Source organism: Vombatus ursinus, unplaced genomic scaffold (assembly GCF_900497805.2).
Source record: "Vombatus ursinus unplaced genomic scaffold, bare-nosed wombat genome assembly UNPS02000546.1, whole genome shotgun sequence".
Classification (NCBI taxonomy): Eukaryota; Metazoa; Chordata; class Mammalia; order Diprotodontia; family Vombatidae; genus Vombatus; species Vombatus ursinus.
In genome coordinates, this window is record NW_020940324.1 from 842,531 (window position 1) to 865,099 (window position 22,569).

At 51.5% G+C, this 22,569-nt stretch overlaps 2 protein-coding genes across 3 annotated transcripts; both read right to left on the reverse strand.

Annotated features, from left to right (window-relative positions):
- Nucleotides 1-2,735: 2,735 nt before the first annotated feature.
- On the reverse strand, nucleotides 2,736-8,356 carry TPGS1 (tubulin polyglutamylase complex subunit 1). The gene is made up of 2 exons (XM_027860860.1): nucleotides 7,725-8,356; nucleotides 2,736-3,907 (listed from the first exon to the last, which is right to left on the reverse strand). The coding sequence occupies exons 1-2, from the start codon at nucleotides 8,144-8,146 to the stop codon at nucleotides 3,379-3,381; spliced, it is 951 nt and encodes a 316-aa protein (XP_027716661.1). The 5' UTR covers nucleotides 8,147-8,356; the 3' UTR covers nucleotides 2,736-3,378.
- A 5,492-nt stretch (nucleotides 8,357-13,848) lies between these two features.
- On the reverse strand, nucleotides 13,849-18,337 carry MADCAM1 (mucosal vascular addressin cell adhesion molecule 1). 2 transcript variants are annotated; one of them, XM_027859379.1, is made up of 5 exons: nucleotides 18,060-18,337; nucleotides 16,487-16,603; nucleotides 15,318-15,638; nucleotides 14,514-14,975; nucleotides 13,849-14,388 (listed from the first exon to the last, which is right to left on the reverse strand). In XM_027859379.1, exons 1-5 carry the CDS (start codon nucleotides 18,148-18,150, stop codon nucleotides 14,234-14,236), a joined length of 1,146 nt encoding a protein of 381 aa, XP_027715180.1. In that variant the 5' UTR covers nucleotides 18,151-18,337; the 3' UTR covers nucleotides 13,849-14,233. The 2 variants fall into 2 exon arrangements, with proteins under 2 accessions (XP_027715180.1, XP_027715107.1); XM_027859306.1 differs by having other exon boundaries at nucleotides 16,426-16,707.
- Between the last annotated feature and the right edge of the window lie 4,232 nt (nucleotides 18,338-22,569).

Below are 22,569 nucleotides of genomic sequence, written 5' to 3' on the forward strand. Positions count from 1 at the left end.
CCTCTACAGGATTTCCTGAATCTGACCATTGCTCTGTTGTACTGCCCTGGTTCAGGCTGTCACTGCCTCTCCCCCAGACTCTTACAATAGCCTCCAAACTGGTCTCCTGGCCTCAGATCTCTCTCCTCTCCAGCCCATGCTCCATCCAACTGCCAACATGATTTTCCTAAAGCCCAGTTCTGACCCTGTCACTCCTCTACTCAGTAGACTTTAATGGTTCCCTAATTGCCTTTAGGATAAACTATAAAATCCATTGTTTGGCATTTAAAATCCTTCACCACCTAGCCTCAACTCACCTTTCCAGCCATGTCTACCTTACTCTTCACACATTCTGCAGTCCAGGCAATCTGGCCTTCTTGCTACCCCTCACACACTGAGGGGTCCACGACATTATATTGGCCCTAGCCTTTGTCTGGCGAGCACTCCCTCCTCACTTTGGACCCTCGAAACCCCTTCGTTTCAAGAAGTTTAGACACCACCTTGTGTGTGAAGTCTTTCTTGGTTCCCTTTCCACCTCCTCCAATTCATTTTTTGTGTCTATTGTTTTTCTAAATACATGTTGTCTCCCCTGATTAAATGTAAAAACTCCTTGGGGGGGGGCAAGGGTTGTTTGATTTTTGTCTCTGCATCCTCGGTGCCTGGCACACAGTAGGACTTAATGCTTCCAGATGACTGATAGTCTATACCCACTCAAAGAGGATCCTTGAGCTCTTTCACTATTGTGGACATTCCTTCCACACACACATACCCATGGAGACTTTAAAAAATATTTTAATGGAATTATTTTATTCCTCCTTATATTTAGTTCAGGCATTTTAGTTGTGTCTGACTCTTTGTTGACCCCATTTGGGTTCTTCTTGGCAAGGATATTGGAGTGGTTTGCCATTTCCTTCTGTAGCTCATTTCACAGATGAGGAAACTCAGGCAAAAAGAGTTAAGTGACTTGCCCAGGGTCACACAGCTAGTAAGTGTCTGGAAGTGGGGAAGATGAGTCTTCCTGACTCCAGGCCAGGCACTCTATGCACTATGGCACCACCTAGCTGCCTTTTCTTGAATGCTTAATGGGACCTTTACTTTTTGCTATGGGCTGTGCTCCTGAGTTATTTGGAGAATCCTTCTGGTTCCTGTCTCTTAATCCCAAAGGGATAATAAAGCTGGATAGGGAACAACCATGGCATGGAGGGGTCGGCTCCTGAGCTCCGGGTATGTAGAGACAAGGGAGTCTCAGGGACTCCAGCCCAAGGCCTGGAGAAAGATGAAGGCCAGGCCAGGCATCCCAACCCTGAGTCTGACAGTCCTTGCCTTTGACCTCTGAGCTATGCATCTTAAAGGAAGAAAAATGCTTCTATTCACCAGCAAACATCAAAGATGGAGTCTTTGCTGTCACACAAAAATGGCCTGGATTGAATAGGATGCTCAGAAAACCACTTTCCCAGATTCGTGTAGAGGGGGGCTGATAGGCTGGTTAGCTTTGAGCCGTTCTGTGTGTTCCTTTTCTATCCTTTGTTACAAAGGTTGACTTACTGGGAGGGGGGCAGGGAGGTGTATTTGGAAATGGGGATGATGTAAAAACAAAAGATAGAAACCAAAGATTCTCTGTGAAAGACCACATCCCTCATCTGGAGTAGCCCTGTACTGAGCTGTGTTTAGCCTGACACCAGACCTGGCCGGTGGTGGCTATCCTTCAATGATCCCCATTTGGATGGATTAGTTTTGTGCCAGGTCATTCTTTCCCTCCCCAGTGTGGCTGCTGGTTTATCAGATGGTAATAGGAATGGGAAATGGGCATGAGAAGCTGGCCACACTCCGATCCCTGGTCATCAGCTCACAACACCCACTACAGACTGTTAAACTGGAAAGGGTGGCAGCATTGCTGGAGAGTGAGTTGTTCTGTTTTGAAGGATAGGGCAGAACTAAGCAAGCGTTCTCATTGGAGAGGAAGACATGGAATAAGACAAAGAGAGTGGTCATTCTTCATGGAGCAAGGTCCCCAAAGGAAGTGGGAAGAACTGGGATCTCAGGAATAGATGAATGCATTAGCGATGGCCAAGAGAAACACCCCTCCTTTGGAGACAGGAAGGCTGGAGGGGAGGATGGGGATAGAGGTAGAGAACTACCGAGATGTGGAGGCAGAGTGAGGAGGGAGCTCCCAGCTCCTGCTGGATGGGAGGTGAGGTCATCTGCCGAGTGTGCATGTGTGAGTACAGCAGGGTGGGGCACAAGGGGTGAGGTGTGGCCAGGCAAGCCCCAGCACTGGAGGGCCCAGTAAAGGTCAAACATGAATTTGTGGTCGTAGGTTGGTACCATTTCATGACTTTCTCCAGCAGTTGAGGGGTCAGGAGTGTGGAGGGCTGGTGCACCTGACTCTCAGGTTCCACTTGCTCTCAGCTTTCACGGGTGAGCCTTAAACATAGGTATCTGATGAGGAGGAGGGAGATGAGTAAGGCTTGTGGTTTGGATTCCCCCTTCCCCCCACCAGCCATTCTCTTAGCCCAAACAAAGCATTAGTTAGGGGCACCTTGTCTCAGAGACCCAAGTCAACATTTCTCATCTCTCAGGCCAGGGCATGGAGTTCGAGGAATTACAGGTCTGATGAAAGGCCCTACCTGGGCCTGAGTGACATCTGCTTAAAGAAGATGAGGGTTCTCTCCCAACCAAGGAAGCTTATTTTTTTCAGCTGAGCTGAGAATGGGCAGGAAAAAGCTGGCTTGACTTATCCATAGAGACAGTGGTGGTCAGAGGTTATAAAGAATTTATTACTTAGAGCGAAGACGAAAGCTCGGGACGTATGGGAGCCCCAGCCCAAGGAGCAGAGAGGATGCCAGTGGCAGGCAAGGGAAAGCCACGGGAGGACAGCTGGGCAGAATCAGGCCTCAGTGCCGAGCTGGATGGAGCGACGGGCAGATTGGGGAGCTCTATTTCCCAATTTCGGCCCAGAAAACGATCTCACGACCTGACCCCCCTCCCCGTGGGAAACCACCTGGATTCTGATTCTCACCTGGGGGCAGAGGTTTTTCAGGAGCTAGAGAGAGGGTGCTGATCTCTCCAAGACTGGAGTCCAAGGAGAAGTGAGGTGAAGAAACTCGGGCTGAGAGAGGGCTGGTCTTTAGTCCGTCAGGCTCCCTGGCACTTTCCTTTTGGGAGAACCTGAGCCATCTGAGCTGCCAGCAGCCCAGGCCCTATCCCTTCCTCCTAGGGATTCCCAAGCCAGACAGAGGGCCTTTCCCAGCAAGGGGTCAGGGAAAGGAATGAGGTATCTGAAGGCAGAGTGGAGTCAGGGGCCAAGAGGAAGGGTGGGGCAGCCTTGCCTTTGATTCCCACTATCCCAACACATATCGCGGGCCAGCCTGATCCCTTAAAGGTTTGGCAGCTTTGGGGTTAGCCCACAGGCCTGACCTTGGCAATAAACAGGCTAGCAGCTTTCTCCAGGAACTCGTCCCTCAACATGGCTGAGTTGGACTTGCGGGCCAGTAAGGCCCGGTCCATGGCCAGGGCGAGGCAGTCGGGGCCCAGCTGAGAGCCGGCTTCGAGGTATCGGCTCGGGGCTTCAAAATCGCCAGCCAAGAGGGCCCCCTCCAGGGTGTCTAGCACCGCCTGGCACACCCGGCGGTCAGCCTGGCCTGAGTCATCTAGGACCTCGTAGAGGGCATCTGCCCGGGCCACAAACTCCAGAAGCACAAAACAGGTGAGCATGCCATAGCGGAAGATGTCAAATGGGACGGCCTCGTGGTCCCGGCACTGGATCTTCTGCAGGAGTGGGGACACGATCTCCTCGGGGGCCTCCCCGTCTCTGCAGATACGTTTCAGCAGCTCACTGTAGGTGCGTCCGTCGAGGCCCGGCCTCTTCTTTCGGCCACTGGCGCTCAGGCACTCGTAGGCCACACTGACATTGTTGTTGAAGGCTGTCCTGCAGGACGGGGGACAAACAAAGCCATAGGTGAACTGTGTGTGACACATGTCCTCCTGCCTCCCCCATCCTTCTGCACCAGGGCCCCAGCAGACTCTCCAGCCCAGCCTATCCACCCCTTCCTCCCGGGAGCTGCTGCTGACCAGCCCCAAGTGCCCACAACCCTTTCTCAGCACTCAGGAGAGCTCCAGAACTCGTCTTGTGCCAATGATTTTTTTTTTTGGGTGAGGCAATTGGGGTGAAGTGATTTGCCCAGGGTCACACAGCTAGTAAGTGGCAAGTGTCTGGTCTGAGGCTGAATTTGAACTCAGGTCCTCGTAACTCCAGGCCCAGTGCTCTATCCACTGCCCCACCTAGGTGTCCCGGTTTTCTTTTCTTTTTTTTTTTTTTTTTTTAACTGTTGCTACTTGTCCTTTCTCCCCATTCAGGCTGAGGGCAGGTCCCTGTGTTCCCCTAGGACTTGGGGCTCCTCCAGGTCAGGGCCCTGCAGTCTGCTCTGATGGCAGCTCCCAGAGGGGTGGGCCTCTGACCACCCTCCAAGCTCACCTAACCCACAGCACTGGGACAAGCTTTTTGACCAGGAGGCTCACAATCCACCAAGTGGACTCTTTACCTTTGCCCCTAGAGGATTCCTTTACCCCCACGCTCTTCTACGATTCGGCTAAGTCACCCCAGCTTGGGGAAGCCAGAAGGGGCTGGTGGGGGCCAGTGCAGGTATGGTCCACTATACCTACACCTGCTCCAGCTTTCCATGTCTATCTCCCAGAGCTCCTTTGGACCAAGAAGGGGCTGAGGATTCCCTTGCCATGGGATTTTCTTTCCTCATAAAAGGCCTAGAGGTAAGGGTAGATAATGGGACTGATTCGTGGAGTTGAGAGGAGGGAGGGAAAAAAATGGAATCACAAAGTGACGGGGTTAGAGGAGACCTCTAAATATACAGTAACTCCTCTTTTTTTAGCCTCAATGATACTTTTGTTTAAAATTTTATTTTTATTGCTGTCTTTTCCCCTCTTTCTTTCTCTATTCAGTAAGCTCATCTCCTCCTGTGGGTTTTTTCACCAGCCCTTCCTTTTGGCCATGCATGACTACTAAGTCTACATTTAGTCATCAGCTCTCCACTGTATGACCTTTCAGCGTCTCAGACAGGCTCAAAACTGGCCTTGTCAACCAGGAAGTTATCCAGCTGGAACCCCAAGAACCTAAGTGACAGAGACAGGATTCAAACCCTTAGTCTTTGAGGCCAGACTGGCTATTTTCTCCTCCGTACCTAAACCTGTCCCTCCTCAACATCTCCCTGTTTTTGTCCAGGGCACCAATCCTTTCAGTATTTGGGAGGGCTCTGTGCCTCTGCCCTTCCCCCACGCCCAAGAGCTGATCAGGCATTGATCCTTAGCAATTCTACCACCACATCTCCTTCATCCATCCCTTTCTTTACGGGGGGGGCACTAGTCCAGCTCACCCCCCAACACCTCATACTTGGATGACTGCAACAGCCTCCCAGCTCCAATCCGTCTCCTCTTCAATCCATCAGGCAGCTGCCAAATTAACCTTCCTCAGGTATGGGACTATCACTCCCTACTGCCTGGAGAACAAGATCTAAACTCCCCAGTCTAACATTTCAAGCCCTTTGGGATTTAGCTCCAGACCCCCTCCCACTCTGTGCTCAGCCAACTGGACCTGGGCTACCAGCTGCTCTCAAAACTTGGCTCTCCAGCTCCTGTGATTTTGCTCAGGTTTTACACCGCACACTTCTTCCTAATCCACGCTTTGCAGAAGGCCTTAACTTTCTCCAAGGCTCACCTCTCCCCAGCCCCCCAATGATCTTTTCCCTATTACTTAAGTGCTTTGTCTGATCTCTCCTGGGCCCCCTCCATTCCTTATGTTACACCATCTCTGGTCGTGTCATACCCTGGCTCTGCCCACCCCCCCCCAGTAGAATGCAAGCCCCCTGAAGTCAAGGATTGAGTCATTTTGTTTCTGTATGTCCAGTGACTATTACACTCCTTTGCATAGCATATATAGGGTAGTTTGTTGAATTTGTTGAAAATCACACCTGGAAGGGACAGCCCTGAGGCCCAGAAAAGGGAGCAGGTTTGCTCAAAGTTACACAGTAAGTCAGGGGCAGAGCTGAGACTGGAACTCAGGTCTGTGCCTCCTGGTCCAGAGCCTTTTTCCACTCTTTGACCACAAAACCGATGTCTGACACCACCTTATGTGTGACGATGTGGCCTCTAGAGGGCAGGGAGTGGTGTTTGTGGAAATGTTCTCCACTGCCCCTCCTCTTCTGGCTGTACCGTAAAACAGGATCAGGAAAGGTAGAAAAGGAAGGAGAATGTGCTAGTCTGAGCCCCATTGCCCTGGCACAATGAGAGGAGGGGACTGGGCCTCTGGGCCACAAAAAGACTAGTGAACTGTTCTCTGGAGAAATGGGAGAGAAATGGGGGGGATGGGGAACTTCCCAGACCCCTCCCTGTCTGACCTGCTCCTCCCTCCTACCCGGGCTTTGTTTCTGTCTGTAAAGTCAGTTTAAAGGGATTTGTCATCTGTCAGATTATTGGGCAGATGAATGAGGTCAGGGTATACAGCTGTTCCAGAATACAAACAGTGATGATCAGACCATAAAATAATAAAAGGGTAATAATAAAAACTGGGGTTTGTATATGGCTTCTTCCTGAATACAAAATTATGCTCCTGGTGTTTTAGAGGAAAATTATTCTTGGAAAGGAGGTTTACAAAGGCCTGGTGTTCACAGTCTGTTCATTATTGGGGAGAGCTGAACAAGGGCCAGTGTAGTCTGGGAGAAAAAAACCTAAACCAGAAGTCAGAAGACTTGGCTTTTCATTCCAACCCTGCCACAAAGTGGCCGTGTGACGGTGGGTTGTGGGAGTCAGCAGAAAAGGGAAAATCACAGAATTGTAAGACAGGAAGGGTGTGGAGACCATCACATCTAATCTCTCATAAGAAGGCATCATGGGAGTACAAATCGGGATGGTTTCCTAGTCAGAGGAATTTGGGTTTAAAACCAGGCTCTGTCACCAACTGCTCCTTGTGTGACCTTGTACATGTCACTAAATTCTCTAGGCCTAAATTTGTAAAATCTGCAAAATGAGGGAACTGGACTGGATGATCTGTAAGGTACTTTCGAAGTCCAAATCTATGATTTTACAGATGGAGAAACTAAGGCCCAGAGAGGACAATTGATTTGCCCAAGGCATTTAACAGAAAATTGCTCATGTTTATCGATGGCAGGGCAAATCTAATTATCCCTATTATACACAGGAGAAAACTGAGTCCTGGAGTGATGAAATGAATTGTTCAGGTTAACAAACTAGAGCCAGGGCTAGAACCCAGGGGTGCTGTCCAGGATTCCCTTCCCCCACCTTCCACACTCACTACCCAACCTCAAAGGTCTCTTTCTGTGGCTGTTCTGTAACATGAGACCCTCTCTGGACCTCCCTCGTAAAATGAAAGGCTTAGACTGAGAGAGACTTGCGAGATCCCTCCTAGTTCTGACATCTTATTCTAGGTTCTAAGCTTCATCTGGGAGTCTAAGTGCTGGGATGGGTTTCTGGACCCTTGGAACATCTGGTCTCCACGTCTTGGCAGGGGAAAACTACAAGGCCCAACATGCAGCGCGCCGCCAAACACGGGGGGGGAGGGGGAGAGAAAGGGGTGTGTATGTCTATGTCGGAGACTACGATTCCCAGCATGCCCCGCGACGCACGAAAGACGCTGGGACTTGTAGTCTACGAAGGCTGCGGCCCAGCCGCTCGGTGGGTCCGTCTGTCGGTTTGCCCGCCCGGCCCGGCCCCCGCACCTCTGGGAGTGGTGAGCCAGGCGCAGGTGCCACAGGGCGCGGCCGATGCGCTGCTGCTGCAGGAGAAGCAGGCCCGGGGGCTCCCCGGCACCGCCGTTGGCTGGAGAGCGCAAGCCCAGGTTGTCGAAGTAGTGCGCCAGGAAGGGGAGCGGCTCGTCAGGTCGCGCCTCCAGAACCTTCAGCAGCGCCGCCCGGAGCATGGACGTCACCCCGGCCTGCCGCAGGAACTCCTCCTCGCTTTCAGTAGCCAGACCCCGTGCCGGACTCGCCCGCCGAGCTTCCGAAGCTCCCGCCACCGGCGCCGTGGGCCGCCGCTTTTCCGCCATCTTCCTTGCGGGCCGACCAGAGGCCGGAAGCGCCACCATCTTGGCACGGGGCGGTGCCGGAAGCGGTGCGTCAGCCATGTTGACTGCTGGCGGCATCGCCGTCGCCAGCGCTTTGCGTGCGAAGGTGGGTTAGGAAAAGCTTGGATGTTAATGAAGAGACGCTGCCTCTTACTTAAATCCTCTCCAGTGAGGCGGGGACTATGGGGTCCGGGCCCCAAAGATGACCTTTGCCAGACGCTAGCCTGGCCTCCCGATAGGCTTGCTGGGGAAAGCTGTTCCTGGTATGACGCTGTCACCACTCCATCTTGAGTGTGGGCGGAGGGCACGCCCCTTAGCAACGGCTGGCCCCGGTTGCCAGGGACGCGGGCTCCGCGTGCTGCGCCTCTGACTTCTGACGCCCAGCCTTGAAACTGGCCTGAAAGGCTTGTTTGAGTTTATTATTATTTTTTAATCTGCTCAGCTTCCTTCCGGTCTGAGGCTGGGACACGACTCTGTTCTGGAGGACAGAACCCAAATGCCTGTCCTGGAGTCCGAGAGGGAAGTTGATGGGGAAGCAGCTCTAGGGATTTTGTGTCCCCGCTTAGAGGTCCAGACAAGAGTTTCTGCTTTCTAGGAACGTCAATTCCAGGAGCTAGACAAGGAGTGGGAGACAGCCCCTACCTTTAGGGAGAGTCCTATATGCAGAAGTGATAGCTTCTGCCCCTCAGGAGCCCTAGATTTGAGGTGGAAAGGGAAGAAACCTTTTCCTCAGGAAGCCCCTGGTATGTGGGGTAGACTTGGTGAGAGCCCCATTTGTGAGAGAGACAGCCCTTGCACTTGGGGAGCCCCAGGCCTGAGAGAGATGTCCAGAGTATAAGAAAAAAGACACACAGGCAAACACTGTAATAATTTACCTTACATAGTAAGCAGTTACTGCTTTTTCATTCATTCAGAGGCTCACACTTTCACAATAGTCATTCACATTTGATGAGAAGTTGCCCTAAAAGCACTGAGAATACAAGTACAAATTCAAAGGCAGTCCCCGCTGTGAGGAGGAGCTCACATGCCAAGGCAGTGAGTGGTGGTCAGGAAAGGGCATCTTTATTTGGAAAGTTACAGGAATGGTGATAGCCTGGATTAGTGAGATGGTCAGGGAGAAAAGAGTTCTGGCTGGAATCAGTCCTAGATGTAGTGGGAGCCTGAGAAAACCACCAGTCTACATGCCCTGCTCTGCATGCACAAGTAATCCCATTCCGGCTTGTCTCCTTGAGTTGATTGCCCTGCCTGTCATCTCCACTTTCTCATTTATATTCATCTTCTCTTCCTTTACTGGTTGCTTCCCTATTGCTTACAAACATGACAATATTGCCTCCATCCTCAAAAAAACCTTCATTTGATCCATCCATCCTCAAAGGCTGTCACTCCATGTCTCTCCTCCCTTTTGTGGCTAAACTCCTTGAAAAGGACATCTATAGAATAGATGTCTCTACTACTTTTCTTCTCATTCTCTTCCTAACTCTTTACAGTCTGGCTTTTGACTCGACCATTCAACCAAAACTGCTCTTGCCTAAGTTACTAACGGTCTCTTAGTTGCCAAGTCTAAGAGTCTTTTCTCAGTCCTTAACCTTGTTGACTTCTCTGCAGCCTTTGGTTCTGTCCGTTACCCTCTTTCTTCCCTTTAGGTTTTTGTGACACTATCTTTCCTGGTTTTCTTACCAATCAGACTGCTCCTTCTCAGACTCTTCTGCCAGATCTTTATCCAGGTCACATCCACTGTGGGGGTTCCACAGGGTTTTGCCTTGGGCCCTCTTCTCTTCTCCCTCCGTACTGTTTCATTTGGTGACGTTATCAGCTACCATGAATTCAATGATCATCTATGCTGATGATTCTCAAATCTCCTTATCTGACTGTAACCTCTCTTGCTGATCTCCAGTTTTGAATCTCCAGCTGCTTTTTGATCATCTTGAACTGTAGGCACCTTGAACTCACCACGTCCAAAACTCAGTTCGTTATCTTTCTCTCCAAACCTTCCCTGCCCCCTGACTGTCCAGGGTCCTGCTATCCTCATTCACCCAGGCTTGAAACCTACATGTCATCTTTGGACTCACCATTCTCTCTCACTAGCCCCCCCCATCCAATCTTTTTTTTTTTTTTAGGCAATTGGGGTTAAGTGACTTGCCCACGGTCACACAGCTAGTAAGTGTCAAGTGTCTGGTCTGAGGCCGGATTTGAACTCAGGTCCTCCTGACTTCAGGGACGGTGCTCTGTCCAACGAGTCACCTAGCTGCCCCCCATCCAATCTTTTGTCAAGTGCTGTTGATTTTACCTTAATAACATTTCCCAAATATACCCCCTTCTCTCCTGACTTCAACACCACTAATATAGACTCATCACCTCATGCCTGGACTCTTGCCTTAGCCTGCTGGCTGGTCTCCCTGCCTCAGTTTATCCTCCACTCACCTTCCAAAGTGATCTTCCTGAGTGAAGTCTGACCAGGAGCCCCTCCCACTCCCATCAAAGGCCTCCCTATTCAATAAACTCCAGTGGCTCTCTGTCACCTCCAGGATCAAAATATAAAATCCTGTTTGGTGTTGAAAGTCCTTCATGATCAGCCCAGCCCCGAACCAACCTTTCCAGTCTTCTTAACCTGCCCCCCCCCCCCCCCAGCACATACACTATGATCTAGTGACACTGGATCTTTACTGTTCCTCAAACAGAACACTGGGCATTTTCATTTGCTATCTTCTATGCCTGCAATGCTTTCCCCCCAATCTCTGCCTCCTGGTTCCCTTCAATCTCCAGCTAAAATCCCATCTTCGACAGGAAGCCTTTTCTGATCCCCTTTAATTCTAGTGCCTTCCCTCTGTTGGTGGTTTCCAGTATCTTATTTGCACATTAGTAGTTTCCATGTTATCTCCTCCATTAGACCATAAGCTCCATCAGAACAGGGACTGTTCTGTGCCTTTCCTTGAATACCCAGCACTTAGCACAGTGCCTGGCCACTTAGTCGTTACTGGCATGACATGGCTAATTCTTCCAGGGATTGGTTTCTGGTCTGTTTCAGTTTGAGATGGGAGGACACTGTGTCGGGAATCCATTACCAATCTCTAGGAATGAGGGTTAGGTGTTAGGGCATGAGACGGTGACAGAGATGACCTCTCAGTTCCCCAAGCACTCATTTCTGAGCTGGAGGGACATCCTGTCAAGGTGCCCCTGTTGGGGGGGATTTCTGCTGTCTCCCCCTCAGACTGGTGTGTTTCTGACAACAGTGGATGTCTCCCTCTTAAGCACTAAGAGCAGACCTACCTACTTTACTCAGACCTAGCTCACCTACTAGTGGGGGCTTCCTCTGGGCCAGGGTATGGTCTCCCACTCAGAATGGAGACTCTTTATTTTTAGCCTTTTGGGAAACTCAGAAGGAGCAGCCATTAGCTTGGGAAATTAGCTCGAGTTTTCTTCATCTTACCCTGAGGTGCTCGTTGGTGTTTTTGAGACCTAAACTGTCACGGATGATTATGGCCAATGGGAATTTTACTTCCCCCTTTGGTCACAGGCCTGGGGGGAGGGGAGAAAGTGACTTTTGACCACTCTAGGAGAAGTGAGTAGGGGAATGTCTCTCCTACTTTCCCATAGACCAGGAGTTCATGAATAACACTTGGTCATTCAATCTGACTCCCTCATTTTTAGGAGAAGTGGTCTTGCCTGTGGGCACATGCTCACCGGAATGGCCCAGACCAGCTCTGGGTCTCCCATATTCTGTCTAGCCCAAGGCTCTCCCCAGCCAGCCAAAGGTTCCTAGTCCCATTCCTTTGGAAGTACCTCATGATACATATGCTGCCTTGTATATCAAAGTGGTGGCTACAGCTCCTTACTTTACTATGATTAGTCATCACTGAAAGTAGAATGGTTGGGCTTGGCCCCCAAGAAGAGATATGAGAACACACCTACCCTGCATTCTTTGCTGAGGTGGGGAAGCATGGGTGTGGAGTGCTGCATGTAACTGCAGACTTCTGGGGTAATATTGGTTAGTTTTGCTGAGCTATTTGATTTATTCTCAATTTTAATTCTTTATTATAAAGGATGGCTCTCCAGGCAGAGGTGGTTGTGGGAATACATTGGGAAATGTATGTAATGTAAAAACAAAAGATATCAATAACATTTGGTTTAAGAAAAAAAACAAAACTCCCACTAATGATAAGCCTTCCCTTTTCTTTGGGGCTCTGTGAAGCTTCCACAGCTTATAGTACATTCACACCCACCTTGTGGTAGTTTCTGATGCTGAGTTTATATCCTAACTGACTCTCCCTCTGGGCCTCAGTTTCCTCATCTTTGGGCAATTTGGACTTTACTCCTGGCCCTTCTGCCAATCCTGGGTTAGGCTGGGCTCGGGTAAAGAGAAGGAGGAAGGTAGCTATTCCGGTCTGAAGTCCCAGTGAAGGCCCAGCTCTACTCCAGACCAATCCACCCGACCGTTTCCTCTCCTCCCAACTGGTCTTTTCTGACACAACCCCCTAATCCTATCAACTCCCACAGGCTTCTAACCCCCTGACCTCCCCTCCATCTTTCATGGGCTAGACTTCTCTACCTTAGAAATCTCAGACTCTCCTCATCCAAACACTTCCCCTTTTTCTAACTTGTTTCCATCAAGGGCACCATTTTCCGTCCTGTTAACTGTGTTTGAGACCTCGGAGCTGTCTTTGACGGTTCATTCTCCTTAACCCCCCACATCCATCAGTGGTCAGATTTTGTCCATTTCCCTCCTTCACCGGTCCATGGCCCTAGCTGAGACTCTCAGTGCCTCTCACCTGGACTTTTTCAATCACTTCCTTATCAATCTCCCCACCTCCAATCTCTCCCTGCCCCAAACATCATGCCCAAGGCTGCCCAGGCCCCCTTCCCCAGGAGCAGATTGGGCCATGTCACTGCCCTTCCTCAGGGCTTTCAGGGGCTCTGCCTGTGTGCCAGGAAAACCGCATTAGTACCTCTGTGGAGGAAGGATTAAAACGGGGAGAAATCTGAGGAGAGGAGGCCCAAATAGGACACTGCCGCAATAGTCCTTCCTCACCTCTGTCCCATGGAATCTGTAGCTTCCTTCCGAATTCTGTTGAGGCCCAATGGGAGGGTTCTCCCGATCCAGAGAGTCGGTCTTCCCACCCCCACCCCCAGTTGGTTTGTATTTAAGCCGCGTAGATTTTGTCTCCGTGTACCCGTGCTTCCAGCCCCCTCCTCCCCCCAACGTTGGAACACTAGCTCCTTGTGGACAGGGACTTGGGGGTGTTTGTTTGAACCCCTCGGGCCCAGTGCAGTGCCATGTACATAGCGCTTGCTGAATTCGTAGAGGGGATCGAGAGGTGGAGGGCCTCAGGGGCATCTAGTCCAATCCTCTCATTTTACAGGTGAGGAAACTGAGGCCCAGGGAAGGAAGGAAACAAGGATTTATTAAGTGCTCACTGTGTGCCAGGCATCATGCTGAGCGCTTTACAGATATTATCTCATCGGATCCCCACAATAACACTTTGTGGTAGATGCTATTATTGTCCGTATGTTACAGTTGAGGAAACTGAGACAGACAGCAGTTAAGTGACTTGCCCAGGGTCACACCCCTCATAGGTGTCTGAGGCCACATTTGTACTCAGGCCTGGTGCTTTATGGACTGCGCCTCCTAGGGCCAGTGACTTACCCACGTCCACACAGCTAATAAGCATCAGAGACAGGATTTGAACCCTGGTTCTCTTCTTCTGACTCTATCTTAAATGTGGAGACGCTCTTTCTTTTAAGGCGCCTCCCAGCTCTGACTCTCACTCAGCAGAAGCAGCAGCTCCACAGACAGATGAGCTCTTTATTGGTCAGATCCTTTGGGTGACCAGTGTGAACCCCCCCACTCCATCCCCACCCGAGAGAAGAGCCGGCTGATGTGAGTGAGCCCGGCGTGACCCAGCGGAGAGCAGACCTGCCCTTACCCAACCCCTTCCCTCTAGCTTGGGGAAGGCCGGGGGAGCCCGTTTCCAGGGCCCTCTGGCTGGCAGGCAGGTTCCCTTTGTCCAGTCGGCAGACCCAAGGGAGGCACGGGCTCGCCCCGTGGCGGGGGGTCAGGATGGGGGATAGCCTCCCCACTTCTTACACTGGCCTCACAGGGACCAGGGACCCCACTCTCTAGCCTTGGGAGCTGGCAAGATTGAGAGCCTCGTATTTGACCAGGCGCTTTCAAAGCTGGGCCCCCAGATTTTGGGCACTGGCAGAGTCCTCAGCCCTGAGCCATTTCCACAGGCGGTAAGACACACAGGTCACAAGGATCAGCCCCAGCATGCAGCCGCCCGTCCATAGGGCTGCTGAGTTGTCTGAGTTGTCCACATCAGGCACTGAGAAAGGAAATGGGGTTCCGTGAGTGACGGGCCCCTCAGCCTCTCCCCGTCACTGTCACACCTGAGCTTCGGTTCCCCACCGAGCCCCCCGGGCCCGGCCCCGCCATCCCTCAGGGACTCACAGATGGGCTTGTCCAGGTAATAGCTATCTCTCTGGCCCCCAGGTTCGAGTTGGCACGTGTAGGAGCCCCTGTTCCAGGGCCCGGGATGCATCAGGATTAGGGTGGCTTGGGCCCCAGCCTCCTGTCTCTGGTAGTCTGCCAGCCTGCCTGGGGCCTGAATCCAGTGCACTGATGCTCCAGGTTCACAGTCTGCCTGGCATGTTAGCTCCAGGGCCCCCTCATTGATGCCTGGCACCCGGGACGGGAATATTTTGGGGAGGCAAGGAGAGCCAGAGCTGGGTTTTGAGGTAGGGGATAGTGAAGACCCAGGGCCCAAAGAGAGGGAGGAGACTGTGGTGTCAGGGATGCTGGAACTGTGACCCGTCACTGTAGACACCTCTGAGGAGGGCAGAGCCAGCCCCACGGTGGTCTGTGTTGGCAGAGCGGTGCTTGGTTCTGGGGATGATGGCATCCTGGAAATGACTGGGAAAAGAAACAGGGGGTTTACTGCTTTAGGGAAGAAGGCTTCTCTTCAGCACCACCTCCCCCAGTCCTAATGAGTGGCTACTTCCTCCCCATGCCCCCACTCAGAGAAATGGGGCATGGGTCTCCTTGAAGGAAGGAAGGAAGAGAGCCTTTTCCAGAGGAAGGAAGGAGACGTTATCCTGCCCTCAGGGTCTCAAAGCAGGTCAGGCAAATATTGTTAGAAGTGGAAACTGAAGAATTTGGGGGGAGAATGGACATTTAGGGAAATGATTCCAGGTGGGCCTGGGGGAGGGGGTCGAGTAGGGCCTGGGCTGGTTGGGGGGTGAGTGGAGGACTCACCAGCGACGGCCCGGCTGTGGGTGATAACCTGCTGCTCCAGCTTCATCTCTACCAGGCAGCGAAGCTCGGGTCCCGGCGTCACCAGCTCTTCTGGCAGGGCCCAGCGTTCGGTGACCCAGTACACCTCCTCCCCAGTCTCTGCTTCCTGCTCGGGCCCCATGTCCCTGTCCAAGGACTGTAGACCCCCCAGCTTCTCATTGCCCCGGTACCAGGTGAAGGTCAGACGGTCAAAAGGGAAGACCTCTCGGGCCGAGCAGACCAGCGTAGCCCCTTCCCCAGGGGCCAGGGTGCTTGGGGACACTTCCACTTTGTCGGGAAAGGCTGAAAGAGTCAGTGAGGTTGATGAGGAATGGTCCTGGATTCTCTCTCTGCCCCTTACCACTCTTTTTTTTTTTTTTCCTGGGGGGTGGGTGGATAGGGAGGCAGTTGGGGTTAAGTGACTTGCCCAGGGTCACACAGCTAGTAAGTGTCTGAGTGCAGATTCGAACTCGGGTCCTCCAGACTCCAGGGCCGGAGCTCTGTGCATTATGGTGCCACCTAGCCACCCTTGCGACTCTTTTTAATCTCTGTTTTTCTGTCTGTTTCTCTTTGGCTTCTTTTCTCTCAACCTCTGCCTGTCCCATAAAACATGGAATGTCAGAGTTGGAAAGGACATAATGAATCAACTAGCCTTAACCTTCTCATTTTACAAATATGGAAACTGAGGCACCTTAAAGGGAAGGGACCAGCCCCAAGCTCTGCCCTAACGCAGTGAGTTGGGATAAGAGCCAAGTCTCTTGTCTATCTGCAATGAACTGCTCAGCCTGGGTCATCAGCAATAATTAATTAACTCTTATGTTCATGCAGCACTTCCTCATTCCTGATCTGATCCAATCCTCCCAACAACTTTATTAGGTCAGAGGCTGGATTACCCTTCCCATTTCATAGAAGGGAAAGCTGAGGCGCAGAGAGGAGGGGGTCTGGCCCAGGGTCAACGCTGGGTAACTAGGGCAGAGCTGGGACCCCGCCGGCTGGTGGGATTTCCCGTTGTTTCCTACATCTGGTCGAGAGCAGTGCCCTGCCAGAGTCCCTCTTGCCTGCTCAGGATTCTGGCCAGGATGGGACTTACCGTATACTGTCAGCTCTACTCTGTTCTGGTAGGTGCTGCCTTGGCACGTGCTGGTACACACCTTGCTCCCGGCCATAGAGAGTGTGGCCTCGGGGATGGTGAGGACGCTGAGACCTGGCCCTGAGGAGACGTGACCCAGGCTGGTGTCCAGCCCCTTCCACTGCACCGTGGCTTCCTTCTGAGGGCACACGAGAGAGCATCGGAGCTGAATGGAACCTCCAGCTTGGACCACCGGCTGCTTCGGCTCGACTCGCAAAGGGCTCTCTCCTTCCCTAGGCTCCCCTAAGGAGAACAGGTAGAAGGGGAGGGCTTCTGGGGTGGGGTGGGGGCAGGGAAGGGAGTCCTTTTGGTCCGGGACAGGGGTTTAATGAGATCACCTTTCAAGGCTGAAAGCTGCCCTTGGGCTCAGGGCTGAACATCATAAGGTCATAAATTGGATTTAGAGCCAAAAGGGACTGGAGACATTCTAGTCCAACAACCTCATTTTCTAGATGTGCAAATTGAAGCCCACAGAAGAAAAGTGATTTTTACTAGGTCAAGAGTCAAGATTCAACCCCAAGACTGATGTCAAATTGCTTTTACTACACACACACACACACACACACACACACACACACACACATATCCCTTCCCAGGGACGGCAAGGCAGAGCGGATGCTTACTAGCCATGGGACCTTGCAAAAATCACTTCTCCCTAAGCCTCAGTTTCCTCATCTGTAAAATGAGGGAGTTGGTTGAAATGGCCTTAGCTCCCATTCAGCTGTGGTCCTATGGTTGGGTTGTTAGTTTGGCTGCCTCCCTCATTCCCATCACTCCTCCTTCCGCCATCATTTGGTGGGATCAGAGATCCTGAGCTGTGCCCCAACTCTACAACCCCAGGGCTCTCAGACACTAAATTCATGGAACTGTCTCACAGAATTCTGTAACTTCAAGGGGCCTTAGAACATGGAATGTCAGAGCTAGAAAGAATGTTTGAAGATGGAAGATCAGAGCTGGGCTGTTTGGGAACATAGTCTATAAGAACTGGAAGGGACCTTAGAACACAGAGTATGGAATGTATGGGCTGGCAGAAACCTTGGAGATAAATGTGCGAATGAACGAACAAACGAAAATGTCCTGTGAGCTGGAGTTACAAATACAAGAGAGATGTGTGTGTGTGTGTGTGTGGTATGAGAGCTCCTTGAGGCAGTAAGGCCAGTGGAAGGGTTGGGAAGCTTGCTCTGCTCTGGGGCCAGCTAGTTAGAGTGGGTAAGTTTGCACTCAGTACCAATCAAGATATCTAAGCCCTGATTTTTCAGATAGGGAAACCGAGACCCAGAGAGGGGGAGTGACTTGGGATCATAGGATCAAGAACTTGCCAGGGCCTTAGAGATCAGTCCAGTCTAACCCTCTCATTTCACAGACGAGGAAGCCAAGTATAGGAGAGGTTAAGTAATGGGGCTGAGGTCAGGAAGTAGCAGGGTTGGGGTTTGAGCTCGGGTCTCCTGCCTGCCTCCTTTCCCCTATTCCGTGGTGACTTGCCGAGGGCCACGAGGCCATTCAGAGATAAAGGCAGTACTAGAACCCTGAGGACACCGTCACTCTCCGCTTTACTCAGAGGCCCTGTTTGACAGGGCAGGAGACAGGGAACTTACCCCAACTACCCTGGCCTTGGAGGAGGAAGAGGTAGCTTCGGTGGGTGAGGAAAAGAAGGTAGAGGGGGAGAGCGAGAGCTGCTTTCTTCATAGCTCTCTCCCTCTGATGCAGCCACCCCACAGCAGCCGGGGCTCTTCTTTCCTTTCTCTTTCTGAGCCCCTTCTGGAGACCCCGCTTAAGTAGTCAGTCTGGCCCCGCCTCCTCCTTCTTCATTAGGCCCTGGGGGGTTTCCAGTGGTGGGGATTTCTCTCTGCCCAAGGTGCGACTCTCCTGAGTCCTGGGGAAATAAGATGGGTCATGGAGGGAGCTGATGATGTGCTAAGTCAGGGAAGGGACTGATGAGGTCTCTTGCCCTGGAATGGCCTGTCTACAGTGGGGTTGGGAGGGTGCAGGGAGCATCCCTGGGGAGCCTGGGGCGGGGGGGAAGCCTGGGCTCTTAGAGATACCAGGTTGAGAAGATACAGCTTGCTCCAAAGAGAAGTCTCCTGAGCCCCCTCATGGTGGTGGAGTTGGGGGGGGGGGTCTTTCCAGCAGTGGTGAAGAATTCCCCATAGCTGTACATACTCTGTGCCCATGTAAAGATGATACCAGGGGCAGGGCCCCTCCCCAGGCTAGGTAAGAGGGTCTCAGAGCATTCCTTTCCACTCCTGAAGATCCTTCCTCTCCTCCTTTTCATCACGGGCTATGGAGCAGCATTGGGTGCAGTGGGAAAAGCTTTGGGTCTATAGTCCATGGGTTCATGTCCCACTTGGATGCTCACTTCCTATGTGCCCAAGTCATTTCTCTCCCAGGGGTCCCAGTTTCCTCATCCGTTAAATGAGGGTATTAAAGTCATTGGGCTCTGAGGCCCCTGTGATCCTCTGAAGGGGGTGGTACAGTTTTGTGGTGTCTTTGCCCTAGGGGGGTGACTTTCCCTTCTCTCTGTGCCCAGTGTGGCTGTCCCTTCAAAGCAGAATTCCCAGAAGCCTTTAGCCCCAAAGGACTGCATGACCAGCCTTGGGCCTGGTTACAACTCCCCTTGGAGATCCTGAGATCAAAGCCAGGAATTCTTCTGTGGGCTTCAGTGTGGAGGCAGGAGGACACCAGGACCCAGAAAGGAAAGACCTGGAACCTCCTCTTCCACTTACTGGAAGTCTTCAGGGACTGTGTGGGAAGCAAGGTTTGGAAAAGATGATAAGACCCAGGCTTACTGATAATCTGCCCATGTCAAGGTTTTTCAGTGAGTATCTGGAATTCCCCATCTTTCTTCCAGGAGCCTGGAGGTGGTTTTAAGCCTAGCCTCCCCCTCTCACCTTGTAACCCAGGCTCCAGAAATTGCTTCTTCCTGCCCTTGGGAACTTTAGACAAAGCTCTGCTTCCTCTTCCCAGTTTATCCTTATCTGGCATCCTTCATCAGCCTTAAGAGCCATATCCCCTTATTCCCCCATCTCTCACCCTCCTGTCATCACAAGGGTAAGGCTGGGTCTTATGTGGGCAAGCTCAGCAAATACCCATGCTGGGGCACAGCCTCACTGCCCAGGCCCTCACAGGCAGCCACAGGGCTTGGGAGTCAAAGGTTCTGGGTCTGCTGGGTGACTTTGGGCAAGTCTCTCCCCTTCTCTGGGCCTCAGCTTCCCCATCTGTAAATGGACGGGGCCAGACTTGTCTGTCTCCGCAGCCCCTTGCAGCTCTGACATGCTTTGTCCTAGCTAAGGTTTTTCTCAACTCTGACATCTAAAAATCCTCTAATTCTTCAGGTCGAAGGGGCTTCAGAGGTCACCTAACTCAAACCCATCATTTCACAAATGAGGAACGCCAAGTCCAGGGAAAATGACAGCCCCTAAAAACTGCTACTATCTTAGGCTACATCAAGAGAGGCAGGGTGTCCAGAATAAAGGAGAAGACAGTCCTACTGGCCCTCTGCCCTTGGCAGATGAAGAAGGGGAAGGAGGAGGCATTGATATAGTACCTACTATGTGCTAGGCACAGTGTTGAGTGCTTTTTACAAATGGTATCTCATCTGATCCTCAAAACAACCTTGAGAAATCTGTGCTGTTATGATCTACATTATGTTGTGATCTCCATTTTACAGAGGAGGGAACTGAGGCAAACCAAGGTTAAATGACTTGCCCAGGGTCACACAGCTTCAAGCGTCTAAGGCTGAATTTGAACTCAGGTCTTCTTGACTTCAGGCCTGCCGCTCTATCTATTGCACCACCTAACTGTCTCTAAAAATTATTGCTTTCAGTTGTGGGTACCACATTTCAGGAATGATGTTGACAGGGCTTTACCTCTGTCTGCCTCAGTTTTATTATCTGTTAAATGGGGATCACAGGGCACCTGCCTCCTAGAGTTGTCATGAGACTCGATAATATTTGCAAATCGCTTTGTGACCCTTAAAGCACTCCATAATATTATTGTGTCCGCTTCTATAGAGTGTTAACTTCTTGGGAGGCAAGAACTGTTTAGATTTTTTCCATATCGTCAGCACGGTACCTGGAACGTAGCCAGCACTTACCGGACATTTGTCAATCGATTGACCCTGAGGTCCCTTTCAGGTCTGAGATTCTGTGAAGGGACCAACCCAGCCTCATTCAGGGAGTAAGGAGCTGAGCTTCACAACCAGGTCCTTAACTCCCCTGTCCCATTCTTTCTTCTGCCCTGCCTGTCTCTTCCAGCCCTGTGCTCCTCACAAAGGCTCCTCCCTCCCAGGTTCTATCCATCAGTTCCATCAGCATTGCTGGAGGGCGGCTTCCCTAGGTTACTCCCTTTGCTGCTGTCCCCTCTGCGGGGTAGGGCCCTCCATTTTCCTGCATCCCCCTCAAGCCGCCCTGCTCTTCTCTTCCCTTAGTCCTCCCTGAGTCTTTTTTGGTTCCAGTAAAGGCTAAACAGGAAGCCAAACAGAAGGTGAAGGTCAGGAGTGGAGACCCCAGGGGTAATGAAGAATAGACAGAAGGCCTGGGCACATCCCCGCAGAGCAGGCTGAGGGGCTGGGGCGCTTCCCAGGGAAGCTGGATCCTTAACCCCAGTCCCCTCTGTTTATTGTTGCTCCTAACACACCCACCTTATCTCTGGCTCAGGAGAAGACTGAGGATGGTGATTAATGGGTTACTTCCCTCCTCAATTTCCTAGTTATGTCAGATCTGAATCCCCAGTTCCAGGGCTCTGGCAACCAACTGCCCCCCCCCCCCCCCCCCCCCACGGCCCCGGGCCCCAAAAATTTGGGGCATTGCCAAGCCTGCTGTTGAAAAATTCCTCCATGAGATCATGTCCTACTAAAAGGATGTATTTGATCCTTATGACAACCCTGACCAGTGGGATGGGTAGCCAGGAAGTCCTCCACCTTCTCGATTGGGAGATTTAGTTCTAGGCAAGGTGGAATGACTTGTCTGAAGTCACGAAGGAGGTCTTGGTGTGGCTCAGTATGGCACAGCGATAGCTAAAAGAGCCCTGGCCCGGAAGTCAGGAGATGTCCCCTTGGACGAGTTACTTCTCTGGGCCTCAGCTCTGGGGTCCTTTGTACCATACCAAAATGTCTCCCATATCACCTCCTAGGATCATGGAATTTAAAACGGAAAGGAACCTCGGAGCATGTCTAGCCCAACCCCTCATTTTAGAATTGAGGGAAGAGGTACAGAGAGGGAAGTGACTTTGCCACAGTCACTCAGGTAAGAAAGTAGCTTACCTCAGGTGTCCACACATAGTCTCTAACTCCAAATTAAGGGCTCTTTACACCAGGCCCCATTGTCACCGTTCCTGGGAGAAAGGGGCAGGGATGCTTATCTTGCTCTGAGAGGCAAGAGCAATTGCTTGTGATTGGCCGATAGAGACAGGTACTGCGCTAAGTAATGGGAATATAAATACCAGCAAAAAGAAAGACAGTCCCTGCCCTCCAAGAGCTTGTATTCTAATGGGTGAAGATATAGGGGAAGGAAGGTAAAAATAAGAGTGGAAAAGTCTGGGGAGTCAGGGGCTGAGCCAGGACAGAAGTAAGCATGGCGTTGACAGGGGTACTTTCTCAAATGGAGGTTGTGGGGAGTAACTCACCAATAGGAGGAGAAATGAATGAAAAAATGAAAAATATTTTATTGCGAGCTTTCTATGCACCAAGCACTGTTCTAAGTACTAGGCAAAAGCAAGATAGTTCCTGCCCTCAGTAAGCTTACATTCTAATAGGAGGGAGATCACATGTAAAGGAGTGTAGTGGCTCTGGAAGCCCCAGAGCGTGAGAAGTCATAGGGCTGCAGAACGTTGCACTGTTTTCCAGAAGCATCAGTGGGTTTGATTTTATTCCTATTCCCAGAATTGGTGATGGAGAAGGGAGGGGTACTTTGGCAGGTCTGATGGCAGGATGTGTGGAGAGTAGCATGCTGGGGCCAGGAGCTGCTAGACAGAGTGGTTTCTCCCCAGTCAGAACAGCACCTCCCAGTTCCAAAGATGAATCTGGTCTGAGGTCATGTGAGGGCTTTTAGCAACATCAGGGCAGAAGGCGAGAAAAATGGCTTTGGTGAAGCAGGTCAGGACTGATTC

Excerpts from the sequence above, each read along its gene's own strand:
- TPGS1 (XM_027860860.1), bottom strand. The coding sequence starts at position 8,146 with ATGCCGCCAGCAGTCAACATGGCTGACGCACCGCTTCCGGCACCGCCC. Across the intron at positions 3,908-7,724 it reads CTGGCTCACCACTCCCAGAG|GACAGCCTTCAACAACAATG; the intron begins GTGCGGGGGCCG and ends CCCGTCCTGCAG.
- MADCAM1 (XM_027859306.1), bottom strand. The coding sequence starts at position 18,150 with ATGAAGAAAGCAGCTCTCGCTCTCCCCCTCTACCTTCTTTTCCTCACC. Across the intron at positions 15,639-16,425 it reads AGTAGAGCTGACAGTATACG|CCTTTCCCGACAAAGTGGAA; the intron begins GTAAGTCCCATC and ends TGACTCTTTCAG. Across the intron at positions 14,976-15,317 it reads CCACAGCCGGGCCGTCGCTG|TCATTTCCAGGATGCCATCA; the intron begins GTGAGTCCTCCA and ends TTCTTTTCCCAG.